Source organism: Narcine bancroftii, chromosome 5, assembly GCF_036971445.1.
Source record: "Narcine bancroftii isolate sNarBan1 chromosome 5, sNarBan1.hap1, whole genome shotgun sequence".
NCBI classification, from domain to species: Eukaryota; Metazoa; Chordata; class Chondrichthyes; order Torpediniformes; family Narcinidae; genus Narcine; species Narcine bancroftii.
Genome location: NC_091473.1, coordinates 193206025 through 193219467, shown reverse-complemented (window position 1 = coordinate 193219467; position 13443 = coordinate 193206025). Strand labels below are relative to the sequence as shown.

Below are 13443 nucleotides of genomic sequence, written 5' to 3'. Positions count from 1 at the left end.
TCAAACCAATCCACTTCTCAATTTGCGAACGTTCCCAGATGTTAGATGATAGAATTTTTTTAAAAACAGAGGAACCAGGCTTGTATGGTAAATAAATTAAGCACAGAGGACAATGAGTTCCATTAGGATCACAACAAGCAATGTTGGACATTGGGTGGTGGGGGGGTGGGATTGGAGTTTGTGCGGTGACAGAGAAAGGGGAGACCTTGTTCCTTGATCGTTTGCCCAAGTTACTTATTTCAACGCAGAACTAAAGATTTCTGATCTATTCATTTCTGGGAAGGAGGGGCCCCTCGGTGCTGTGTGTAAACCAACAAGGATGGATGTGCTTTACCCACCTGTTTGTACACCTCTCACTCCCTTCACCCCACCCTAAACCCACCCCGCCTCCCCACACCCTTTCATCCCCGTCCAAACCCATGCTCCCTGCACACTTTAATCTCCCATTGACCCACGGGTAGTGGCGGGAATGGGTGAGGTTTCAAGACAACAGCCACTGACCCACACCACCCCCCCCCACCCCCGGTTATTGGGAGCTGAGTCTCGCATAACTCGGGGGCTAGGTCTTGCGTACTTGGGGGGGGAACACGCATCTCGCATTTCAGGGGTGACAGCAGGGTCTCACATGTGGAGGGGGTGGGGTGCAGGTTCGTGTCCCTGAAAAGGGGGGCGGGTTTCGCATACCTGGGGTGGGGGGGGCCGGGTCTCGCGTACCTGTATACCTAGTACGGTCGATTGGCATCCTTCGGTCTCTTCAGTTGCACCTTTAACCTCTTCGTGCCGATTTGGAACCCATTCATAGCCTGGATGGAGGTCTGGGCACTGGCCGGGTGGTCAAAGCTGACAAAACCTGGCAGGGGTGCAAGGGTGAAGTGTTTAACCCTCCCACAGCCCCTCCCTTCTCACCACCCTCCTTTCTCACTGCCCTCACTTCTCGGTCCTCCCTCCTCATTTCCTCCTCCCTCCTCACCACCCCTCCTTCCTCAATGACCCTCCCTCGTTATCGCCACTTCTCACCCACCCTCCCTCCCTCAATGCTCAATCCTCATCGCCCCTCTCTCCCCCCTCACTGTCCCTCCTCATCATCCCTCCCTCCTTGCCGCCTCCTCACTGCTCAAACACACCCCACTGCCCCTCCCTCCTCACTGTTCCCCCACTCCCCCGGCGCTCCCTCCTTGCCACCCCTCCTCACCGCCCCTCCCTTCTCACTGCCTGTCTCTCTCCTCACCGACCTTCCCTCCACAGATTCCCCAACCTCTGGGAAAAGCAGTTCCTTCTCATCGCTGTCCTAAATCTACTCCCCTGAATCCTGAGGCTATGTCCCCTCGTTCTGGTCTCCCACACCAATGGGAACAACTTACCTCCCTCCATCTTATCTCTCCCTTTCATAATTTTTTATGTTACTATAAGATCCTGTCAATCTTCTAAATTCCAGTGAGTGTGGTGCCAATCCCCTCATCTCTGGAATTAGCCTGGTGAACCTCCTCCAAAGCCAGTCCATCCTTTCTCCAGTAAAAAGACCAGAACTGCACACAGTTCTCCAGATGTGGCCTCACCAGGACCTTGTACAGTTGCAGCTCCTAAATTCAATCCCTCCAGCAATGAAGGGCAATGTTCCATTTGCCGCCTTGATAGCCTGCTACACCCGCAAACCGACCTTTTGCGATTCATGCACAAACCCTCCCAAGTCGTATGCACGCCAGTGCACTGCAATCACCTGCCATTTTTCCTTCCAAACTGATCACCTTACATTGACCAACATTGTCCTCTGGTCCCTTGCCCACTTGCTTAACCTATCGATATCTCTCTGCACACTCTCCATATCCTCTGCACAATTTGCTTTTCCACTCAATTTAATGTCATCAGCAAACTGAGATACACTACTCTCTGCCCCTCTTCCAGATCGTTAATGTACATCCTGAACACCACTGATCCTGCTCACAACCCCCTGTACCCCAACTCTGCTTTCCATTGGTTAACCAATCCTCTACCCGTGCTGATACTTCACCCCTCCCCGACTGCATGCATCATTCTCTTCTGTAAAGTCTTTTCTGTGGCATCTTATCGCACTCCTTCTGGAAATCAGGTAAACAATGTCCACCTGCTCCCCTCCACCTACCGCACTCACTATATCCTCAAAGAACTCCAGTAAATTGATCGAACAGGACCTGCGAACCCTGGTCCCGGCCTCTGATTAGCTTATTTTTACGCCACTCACCGAAACATTTACTCTGATTGGTTGCCCTATCGACAAACACCTTGGCGGAAATGACGTTGCCGAACGGCAGGAACATTTGCAGCAGCTCAAAGTCGGTGAATTCCTGGGGCAGGTGGTAGATGAAGATGTTGCATCCTTCGGGGCCTTGCAGCAGACCAAACGAGGGAGGGGGCGCAGATCAGGGCAACGGACTGGGCACTCCCCTTGTTCCAGTCCCATCCACCCACCCAACACCCCTGTCCCCACACATTCCACCTCACCCCTCCTCATCTCTGTCCCCACCCCTCCTACCCATTGGCCCTCCTCACTCTAGTCCCACCCATTGCCCCTCCCCTCACCCCAGCTCCTCCCACCACCCCTCCTCATCCCCATCCCCACCTACCCACTCCTCATCCCAGTCCCCACCCACCACCCCTCCTCATCTCTGTCCCCACCCCTCCTACCCATTGGCCCTCCTTACCCGACCCCCTCATTCCTCATCCCAGTCCCTACTCCTCCTCATCCGTCCCACCCACTGCCCCTCCCCTTACCCCAGCTCCTCCCACCACCCCTTCTCACCCATCCTTGCCCACCATTCCTCCTCACCCTGTCCCACTCATTTCCCCTCCCCTCACCCAGCTCCTCCCACCACCCATCCTCACTCCAGTCCCACCCCTCTTCATCCCAGTCCTTGCCCACCACTCCTCCTCACCCTGTCCCACCACTCCTCCTCACCCTGTCCCACCTCTCACCCCAGTACCTCCCACCATCCCTCCTCATCCCGTCCCCACCTATCCACCTCCTCTCCCCAATCCCCACCCACTGCCTCTCCTCATCCCTGTCCTATCGATTACCCCTCCTCCTCACCCCAGTCCCCACCCCTCCACCTCACCCTGTCCCACCCACTGTCCCACCTCTCACCCCAGCTCCTTCCACCACCCCTCCTCATCACCATGTTCTACCTACTGCCCCACCCCTCACCCCAGCTCCTCCCACCACCCCTCCTCCTCACCCCAGTCCCCATCCCTCCTCATCAACCTGTCCCACCTCTCACCCCAGCTCCTCCCACCACCCCTCCTCCTCACCTCAGTCCCCAACCCTCCTCATCCCAGTCCTTGCCCACCACTCCTCCTCACCCTGTCCCACCCACTGCCCCTCCCCTCACCCAGCTTCTTCCATCACCCCTACTCACTCCAGTCCCCACCCCTCCTCACCTCTGTCCCACCCATTGCCCCTCCCCTCATCCACCTTCTCCCACCACCCTTCCTCACTCCAGTCCCCATCCCTTCTCATCCTGTCCCACCCACCACCCCACCTCACCTCTGTCCCACTCACTGCCGCACCCCTCACCCAGCAACTCCCACCACCCCTCCTCATCTCAGTTCCCATCCACTGCCCCTCCCCACATCCCCGTCTCCTCACCTCTCCTCCCCATGCATCCACCCCTCTTATGTCTGCGTGTGTGGAGACGCCATTGTTCATGTTAATGCCACAGGGCCAGCAGTGCATGCTCTGCATCCTCCAAGCTGGTCCAGATGGACTAGGCAGAGCCACACACCATTCAGACGTGGTCACTCACCTTCCCGCTGCTGCTGAGACATAAGAGCCGGCTGTGGTGGAAACGATTGGCTGACGACCCCATAGGTGGCTGGATAGGCTGCTGTTAACAGGGGCAGACATCTAGTTAAACACACACTCCTGGGGTCAGACACAGAGTGAAGCTCCCTCTTCACCGTCCCATCACACACTCCTGGGGTCAGACACAGAGTGAAGCTCCCTCTGCACCGTCCCATCACACACTCCCGGGGTCAGACACAGAGTGAAGCTCCCTCCGCACCCTCCCATCACACACTCCTGGGGTCAGACACAGAGTGAAGCTCCCTCTGCACCGTCCCATCACACACTCCTGGGGTCAGACACAGAGTGAAGCTCCCTCTGCACCATCCCATCACACACTCCAGGGGTCAGATCTAACTTTAACCCTTTACTTTCTATGGGTGCTTCGTTTCTGCACAGAGACAGTCCCACGATCAGTGCCTGTACCAGCTGGTGTTCTCACTGACCCTTTCTTCAATGAAAGACAAAAGCTTACGGATGCTGTGATTTTAGTAAAAACACTAAAGTTAATGGAGAACTCAGCAGGATGCTCAGTTTCCACAGGAGGAAAAGATATGTTACCAACGTGCAGAACGAGAGAAAAGGGAGATGGAGGGGAGGAGCTAATGGTAAGCCAGGAAATCGACATTAATGCCATCTGGTTGGGATGGGAGTTTACCCAATGGGGAGGCGGACCAGTGAGGGGCTCTCGAGGCTGAAGAACACATAGGTGGCGGGAGGTTGGTGACTCGAGGCCAGGCTGCGGGTGACTGGAGTCAAGGGACTTGCACCAGGCTTGCAGACTGCTGGGGAATGGCCAGTGGGGCTACCAGGTATCGGGACCGGGAAGCGAGAGGGTGCCAGTGTCTCCTGATCGTGTCAGAGGTGTGCGTTAGGAATTTGGACGCCCGACGGTCCGGATCAATGTCTGTGTGGCTGCGGAGGCAGCGGGAGCACCGGAGGAGAAGCCATGGATCTTCAGTGACTCTGAGGGAGGGGAGGAATGACTCTCTTTTGCTTTTCTTTCTCTGACCATAAGGCGCACCGGGAAACTTTTCCTGATAGCAAATCGTTGTCGGCCTTACAGTAAGCCAAAGGAGATTTTGTGTAATATCACCTATTCTGCTTTGTTACATGACAATAAAATAATCCTGTAGTTAATGCTGGAGGGTGCCCAGATGGAATATTTCCCCAGTGCAATCTCTCAGAGAAGGCCAGACATGGGTTAGGCTGTGCATACTCTCGCCTGTCACCCCCAACATGGCTCTGGTTAAACAAGAGCTCCCTCCACCCCTTCCCTGGTTGTGTCTGGGCTGCAGTTGGAAGTACCATTACCTGTGTAATGCTGCATGCCTGTGTAAGCTTGCTGTAGCGGGTCCAAGGCACTGGGACCAGTTGCTGGGCTTTGTGCTGTGGAGGGAAGAGCAACAGGTCAATCCTGCAGGGAGCGTCAGCCCCTGTTACAGCCTCCCTGCCCCTGCCAGGGGCTGGAGAGGCGACCCTGGTGATGTGGGTTGGCAGACAGTCTGCGTGGACAGCAAGGACCACGACGGGAGTCATTGATGAACAGCTGCACCTTTCTCTCGGGTAACTGAATCCTGCTGCCTTCCCCGTCATTCCCACAGAGAGGAGATTCCTCATTGCCCCTCCCACAGTGGGGAGATTCCTCACTGCCACCCCCATGGTGGGGAGATTCCTCACTGCCCCTCCCACAGTGGGGAATTTTCTCACCGCCACTATCACAGTGGGAAGATTCCTCACCGCCCCTCCCCGGTGGGGAGATTCCTCACCACCACTCCCACAGTGGGGAGCTCCCTCACCACCACTCTCACGGTGGGGAGATTCCTCACTGCCACTCCCAAGGTGGGGAGATTCCTTACCGCCACTCCCACAGTGGGGAGCTTCCTCACCGCCCCTCCTCCAGTGGGGTGCTCCCTCACCGCCCTTCCCACAGTGTGGAACTCCCTCACTGTTTCTCCCACAGCACGGAGCTCCCTCACCACCCCTTCCACAGCACGGAGCTCCCTCACCCCCTCCCATGGAGTAGGGCTGAAGATAATGTTTCTGCTGCGGTGCAGAGTGGGGATTTGAACACTGCCTTGTGGGACATGAAGCGACCTCCGCAGTGTTCTCCGGTCAAGGACAGTACCCACCCCAGTGCAGTGATGCCCGAACGTGGAGGTTACCTGGGTAGGAGTGAACCCCATTGGTGTAGATTGCCTCTGAGCCTGCCTGTCCGCCTGTCTGAGTGGTGATCTGGCTGTAACCATTGATGGGCAGCGGTGCAGCGATAGCTGAGATCTGGGCGGTGGGTATTCCGGGGGGAGTACTGTTTCCTGGCCGACGGATGGGACAAATGTTAGTGTGGCTCCTTCTCTGCTACAACACAGGCCCATCGAAGCATCTTGGGGACTGCATCCACGGGTGGGGGTGGGGGGTGGTGGGAGAAAGATGGGAGGGGTGAGGGGTTGGGAGATGAAGGAAGGAGGGAGGGAAGGGAGAGAAGGATGAGGGGAGAGGGGAGGGGAGAGGATAGAGGAGGGAGGAATGAGGGGGAAGAGGATAGAGGAGGGAGGGAGGCAGGGCAGAGAGGAGGGTGAGGTGGGAGTGGGAGGGAAGGGTATAGAGGCGGAGAGAGGGAGGTGGTACAGAGGGGAGGGGAAGAGGGAGGTGGGAGGGGAGAGATACGTGAGGAGGAAGGGACAAGGGAGAGAGGGAGACGGGGAGAGGGGAGGAGGGAGGGGAAGAGGGGAGGAGGGAGGGGAAGAGGATGGGGAGGAGGTGGAAGGGACGAGGGAAGGATGGGGAGGGGGAGGAAGGGGGAGAGGGAGAGGATAGGGAGGTGGGAGGGGAGGGGAGAGGATAGTTGAGGAGGGAGGGACGAGGGAGGGAGAGAGAATAGGGGAGGGGAGAGGATGGGGAGGAGGGATAAGGGGAGGGAGGAGGGGAGTGAGTCGGGGAGAGGGGAGGAAAGGGCGGGAGGAGCGTGCGGAGCTGCATCAGTGGGTGACCTTTGCGTCCTTACCCGATGTCGAGGTGAGGGATCCGGCGATCAGACTGCTGGCGTTGATGGCTGCCATTTGCTGTATCTGCATGGGGCTGAGGTAGGTGGTGTGTGCAGCGGCCATCAGCGCTGCCTGTTGTTGCATCAACTGGAGAGGGAGGAGGGAGTTAGACAGGCAGAGCAGGAGGGGGTGCCGACATGGCCCCCCTCCCCATTGACGGACCACCCACTGCTCAGCAAATCACCCCCATCCTCCATTCCCCTTGGAAGGGGATGTCACACACTGACCTTTAACCTCAGTCCAGGATAGCGGGAGGGGGCAGAGCAGAGGGGAGGAGGCGGTGAGCATCGGAGGGACAGGGGCTGTGCTGACCTTTGAAATGACCATGCTGGTGGGTTGGGGGTTACAGTCTGGGGAGAACCGGGGTTGGGGCTGGGGGAGAGAGATCCGGGGCCCAGTGGTCATGGGTCTGGGAGATTCCGGGATTGGTGCTGAGTGGTTCTGGGTTTAGAGGTCTTGGGCAGGGTCTGGGGGAGCCCTGAGGCCACAGTTGAGGATTCTCAGCTGGGATTGGGGGGCCCTAGGACCAGAATTGGGGGAGATTCCTGGGGCTGGAGGTCCCAGGATTGGGTTGGGAGGTTCCCTGTGGTTTACTGAGCCAGGATTGGGGGGGGTCCCAGGGTTAGTGGGCTGTGCTGGGCTTGGTCACCGAGCAGCCTTGTCTTCTCACACACTCACCGCCTGCGTGTATGCACTGTAGGCACCGAACTGGATGGCCATGGGACTGAAGACCCCCAGCTGCCCCGCCACCTGCTGCATCCGCCGCAAGCTCCGCTCCTTGTCCGTGTCCGCAAACTTCACCACCAGGCTCGATGTGGCTCCCTGTCATACCAAGGAAGGGCTCAGGTGGGCGGGCAGCTGGAACCTTGCCCTTCCCACTCCCCATCGTTCACCATCCCCCATCATTCACTATCCCCTTCCCACCCCCATTGTTCACCTCCCCTTCCCACTCTCCATTATTCACCTCCCCTTCCCACTCTCCATCATTCACTACCCCCTTCCCACCCCCCAATGTTCACCTCCCCTTCCCACTCATCGTTCACCACCTCCTTCCCACCCCTCATTGTTCACCTCCCCTCTCAACCCCCCATCGTTCACCTCCCCTTCCCACACCCTATCGTTCACCTCCCCCTCCCAACCCCCCACCGTTCACCTCCCCCTCCCAACCCCCCATCGTTCACCTCCCCCGCACATCCCATCATTCTCCTCCCCCTCCCAACCCCCCATCGTTCACCATCCTCTTCCCACCCACATCGTTCACCTCCCCTTCTCACTCCCCATCGTTTGCCTTCCCCTTCCCAACCTCCATCATTCACCTCCCCTTCCCACTCCTCATCGTTCACCACCTCCTTCCCACCCATCATTGTTCACCTCCCCCTCCCAACCCCCCATCATTCACCATCCTCTTCCCACCCACATCGTTCACCTCCCCTTCTCACTCCCCATCGTTTGCCTTCCCCTTCCCAGCCTCCATCATTCACCTCCCCTTCCCAACCCCCATCGTTCACCTCTCCCTCCCAACCCCCCATCATTCACCATCCCCTTTCCCACTCCCCATTGTTCACCACACCCTTCCCACTCCCCATCGTTCACCATTCTTTCCCACACCCCATTGTTCACCATCCCATGGATCCACCCCTTCCCACCTCCAATTGTTCTCCATTCCCTGGATCCACCCCTTCCCACACCCCCATTGTTCTCCATCCCCTAGATCCACTCCTTCCCACTCCCCATCGTTCACTTCATCCTTTCCTCTCCCCATCGTTTACCTTCCTTTCCCACCCCCCCATCATTTACCATCCCCTGGATCCATCCCCCTTCCCATCCCTCATCGTTCACCTCCCACTTCCCACCCCCCATTGTTCACCGCCCCCAGGAAACAACCATTCCTTTCACTGTATTTTCCCCCAGGGTAGGGGAATCTACAAGTAGTAGGAATAGATTGAAGACAAAGGCGGTAAGGTTTGAAAGGGACCTCCATTCTTCCCATGGAGGGTGCTGGTTCTGTGGAAGGAGCCATCAGAAGTCATGGGAGAGGTGGGGACAATTGTAACATTCAAATGACAGGGACATGGAAAGGATTAGAGGGATATGGGCCAAATGCATGTCAATGGGACCATAGACAATTTGGTTGGCAGGGTGAAGTTTGGCTGAAGTGCCTGTTTCCAAGGTGTAATAATTGAGAAGGCGATCCAAGCACCTCAAAGATAACAGTCAGCGCTGTGCTTTGATTGCACTGGTTAGAAGGTGGGAGGTTTAAGAGCCTTGGCCCCTTGCTGCAGCCAAGGTGGGTGTGCTGTGTCACAGGCATTGACTCTCTGCCCCAATCTGCTCTCAAGAGGTGCTGAAGATGCTGTGTATTGATGTCCTGAGCCCAACATTAACCCTGCACCTATCATCACATTGGTCGCACACTACTTGTGTGGGATCCTGCTGTGCATGCTAGTGAACATAATAGGAGCAGGCCATCCAGCCCGTTGAACCTGCTCCACCATTCAACGTTATCATGGCTGATCTGATGATGGGCTCATCTCCATCTACCTGCCTTCTCCTCATATCCCTTAATTCCCCGACTATGTAAAAATCTACCCGACCTTGTCTAAAATATATTTACTGAGGTCGCCTCAACTGCAGTGAATTCTACAGATTCCCCACCCTCTGGGGAAAGCAGTTCCTCCTCATCTCTGTCCTAAATCTACTCCCCTGAATCTTGAGGCTATGTCCCCTTGTTCTGGTCTCCCCTACCAATGGGAACAACTTATCTCCCTCTATCTTAACGATGACTTTCATAATTTTATATGTTTCCATTAGATCCCCTCTTATTCTTCTAAATCCCAGTGAGTACAGTCCCAGTCGACTCAATCTCTCCTCAGAGGCCAACCCCCTCATCTCTGGAACCAACCTGGTGAACCCCCTCTGCATGCCTCCAAAGCTAGTCCATCCTTCCTCAGGTAAGGAGATACCAGAACTGCACTCAGATCTCCAGATGCGGCCTCACCAGCACCTTGTACAGTTGCAGCATAACCTGCCTGATCCTAAATTCAATTCCACATTTCCTGTGAAATCCTATTGGCTGTGCAGCATGACATTATTTCCATCTCAGTCTTCTATTGTGGTCTCCGTTCACTGTTTGGTCAGTGTCTGGAACAGATACAACAGTGCGGATCTCACCTGCAGCATTCGGCTCCCGTGCAGTGCAATGATTGCGGCCTGCGCTTCTGCATGTGTCTGGAACTTCACAAAGGCGCAACCTGTGCAAGAGAGAAGGTTTAATTATCACTCTGAGATCAGATTGGTGGCAATGGAAACTTCTCAAAGTAAGGCACATCAACACTGTGACCAGACCCAAACTCTTTCCTGTTCAGTGACCCATCACATACTCCCGGGGTCAGACACAGAGTGAAGCTCCCTCTGCACCGTCCCATCACACACTCCCGGGGTCAGACACAGAGTCAAGCTCCCTCTGCACCGTCCCATCACACACTCCCGGGGTCAGACACAGAGTGAAGCTCCATCCTCACTGTCCCATCACACACTCCCAGGGTCAGACACAGAGTGAAGCTCCCTCCGCACCGTCCCATCACACACTCCCGGGGTCAGACTCAGAGTGAAGCTCCCTCCGCACCGTCCCATCACACACTCCCGGGGTCAGACTCAGAGTGAAGCTCCCTCCGCACCGTCCCATCACACACTCCCGGGGTCAGACTCAGAGTGAAGCTCACTCCACATGGTCCCATGAGAAGAATTCAGGGAGATGCGAAGCATTGATCATGTGGACAGCCAGAGGCTTATTCCCAGGGCTGAATTGGCGAACAGAAAGTGATATCGTTTTTAGGTGCTTGGGAGCAAGTACAGGGCAAGATATGAGAGGAACATTTTAGCTCGGAGAATGGTGTGTACGTGGAATACACTGGTGGAAACGATGTGGATGCAGATACAATAGGATCTTTTAAGAAACTCTTAGGTAAGTAGAGTTCCATCTGTTAGCTGGAATTCAAGCAACCAACTGCCTCAAGCAAACAGCAGAAAAATAAATAGGTTAAAAAAAAAATTTAAATTAAAATTGGTATCCTCCACTGGTTAGTTCGCCAATCCACCAAACACGGAGTCTCACGTAACCGGTAAATTTACTTATCCAGCATCTACCAATCCCTATAGGTACTGAATGGGGTGGGGTGGGTAGGAGTGGATCCAGGGGTTGGAGAACAATTGGGGATGGGAAGGGGTGGATCCAGGGGATGGTGAATGATGGGGAGTGGGAAGGGGGTGGTGAACAATGGGGAGTGGGAAGGGGATTGGGATTGGTAGATACCGGATAAGTGTACTTTCCAGTTGCTTGAGACTCACTCTTACGATGCCTAAGGAATACACCTGCATTAAGTTTAAAAGACAAAAATACTACACTGTACCTTGCACTGAACAAACTTCACTCGCATGAATATATAAACATTAAAGTGTTTTACTCTATTTTCAGTCACATTCTTTGAAAACATTTAACCGTCGCTGCATCTGCAGGTTCCTCCCCCCCCACAGAGCCGCCCAAAAGACAAACAATAACATCATAGATAATTAACCCCCCCCCCCCAAAGTTTACAGATAAAGCCTCTGACAGGGGTGATTCTTAATAAACAGGGATAAGGAGACCCTTTAAGAGAGTCACCCCAATGGCGAGCGGCATCGACCAGCTCTTCATCCTGGATGACTTTATTCAAACAGCTGCTATGAGCAAAACCTGACCAGGGCCTTTTACTGGCTGGATATTTGCTCCCAAAAGTTTATGAGTTATTTCAAAGAACATTTAATTTTACAATTTTAAACTTGGATATTTTTTACCTATTATTTTATTCTTTATTCTCAAATTTTTTGCCAGTGGTTTGAATTCCAATACTGTCCAAGGAATTGAGGTAAATGGAGGGTTATGCGGGAGGGAAATTCTAGGCAGTATTTAGAGTAGGCTACAAAGTCAGCACAACATGTGCTGTTGTAGATTTCTACGATTGAAAAACGAAAAAGGAACTCGCATCTCTCACGCACGGAACAGTGTGCGGTGGTGCTCGGTGATAGTTTGGTATTATGGGTTAATCTTGAGGCAGTGTGGTCAGAGAGCTGTCCTAAAGGACAGTGTCCCAGCTGCCCATCTCCCCAGCATCCCTTTACCTTTACTGATACCGTCTGGTCCCCGGAGGATCGTGCATTCCTCAATCGTCCCAAAAGTCTCGAACATTTTCCGGACATCCTCGTCAGTCTGTTGTTTCCCCAGCATTCCCACAAAGAGCTTCCGGTCCTCTGGAAAACGTGGAAGAGAGGCTGACCTCCGTGCTGCCGATCTGGGAGAAGGGGTTTGGGGGGGAGAGTGGGACAACACTACAGTGCAGGAGTGTCAAAGTTCGCAAAACAAAAATCTTGTCTGCTCACTTCGTGCCTTCGGTCTGAAGTTAGAGATGCTTTTCTTCCTTTCCCCTTCGTATTACCATCACACACTCCTGGGGACAGACACAGAGTGATGTTCACTCCGAACTGTCCCATCACACACTATCGGTCAGACACAGAGTGAAGCTCATTGCGCACCGTCCCATCGCACAGACAGAGTGAAGCTCTCTCCGCACCGTCCAATCACACACACCCGGTGTCAGACACAGAGTGAAGCTCCCTCCACACCGTCCCATCACACAATCCTGGGGTCAGACACAGAGTGAAGCTCCCTCTGCACTGTCCCATCACACAGTCCCAGGGTCAGACACAGAGTGAAGCTCATTGCGCACCGTCCCATCGCACAGACAGAGTGAAGTCCTCTCCGCACCGTCCAATCACACACACCCGGTGTCAGACACAGAGTGAAGCTCCCTCCACACCGTCCCATCACACAATCCTGGGGTCAGACACAGAGTGAAGCTCCCTCTGCACTGTCCCATCACACAGTCCCAGGGTCAGACACAGAGTGAAGCTCCCTCCACACCGTTCCATCACACACTCCCGGGGTCAGTCACAGAGTGAAGCTCCCTCCACACTGTCCCAACACACTCTCAGGGGTCAGACACAGAGTGAAGCTTCCTCCACACCGTTCCATCACACACTCCCGGGGTCAGTCACAGAGTGAAGCTCCCTCCACACCGTTCCATCACACACTCCCGGGGTCAGTCACAGAGTGAAGCTCCCTCCACACTGTCCCAACACACTCTCAGGGGTCAGACACAGAGTGAAGCTTCCTCCACACCGTTCCATCACACACTCCTGGGGTCAGACACAGAGTGAAGCTCCCTCCACACCGTTCCATCACACACTCCCGGGGTCAGTCACAGAGTGAAGCTCCCTCCGCACCGTCCCATCACACTCCCAGGGGTCAGACACAGAGTGAAGCTCCCTCAGCACTGTCCCATCACACACTCCCGGTGTCAGACACAGAGTGAAGCTCCCTCTGCAACATCCCATCACACACTCCCGGGGTCAGACACAGAGTGAAGCTCCCTCCACACCGTTCCATCACACACTCCCGGGGTCAGTCACAGAGTGAAGCTCCCTCCACACTGTCCCAACACACTCTCAGGGGTCAGACACAGAGTGAAGCTCCCTCCACACCGTTCCATC

At 55.0% G+C, this 13443-nt stretch overlaps 1 protein-coding gene across 37 annotated transcripts in view; it reads right to left on the bottom strand.

The window, feature by feature from the left end:
- Positions 1–722: 722 nt before the first annotated feature.
- LOC138764490 (CUGBP Elav-like family member 3) overlaps positions 723–13443 on the bottom strand; it is a 71675-nt gene continuing 58954 nt past the window's right edge. The window contains exons 2-10 of one of the 37 annotated variants that reach the window (XM_069940493.1): positions 12016–12177; positions 10030–10109; positions 7537–7680; positions 6819–6945; positions 5980–6129; positions 5123–5191; positions 3777–3857; positions 2279–2362; positions 723–850 (exon numbers count right to left, since the gene is read on the bottom strand). In XM_069940493.1, the coding sequence (XP_069796594.1) occupies positions 723–850; positions 2279–2362; positions 3777–3857; positions 5123–5191; positions 5980–6129; positions 6819–6945; positions 7537–7680; positions 10030–10109; positions 12016–12177 (1025 nt within the window). Of the gene's footprint in view, positions 851–2218; positions 2363–3776; positions 3858–5122; positions 5204–5979; positions 6130–6818; positions 6946–7536; positions 7681–10029; positions 10110–12015; positions 12178–13443 lie in introns of all 37 variants that reach the window. The other 36 variants (XM_069940494.1, XM_069940496.1, XM_069940495.1 and 33 more) reach the window with 36 other exon arrangements.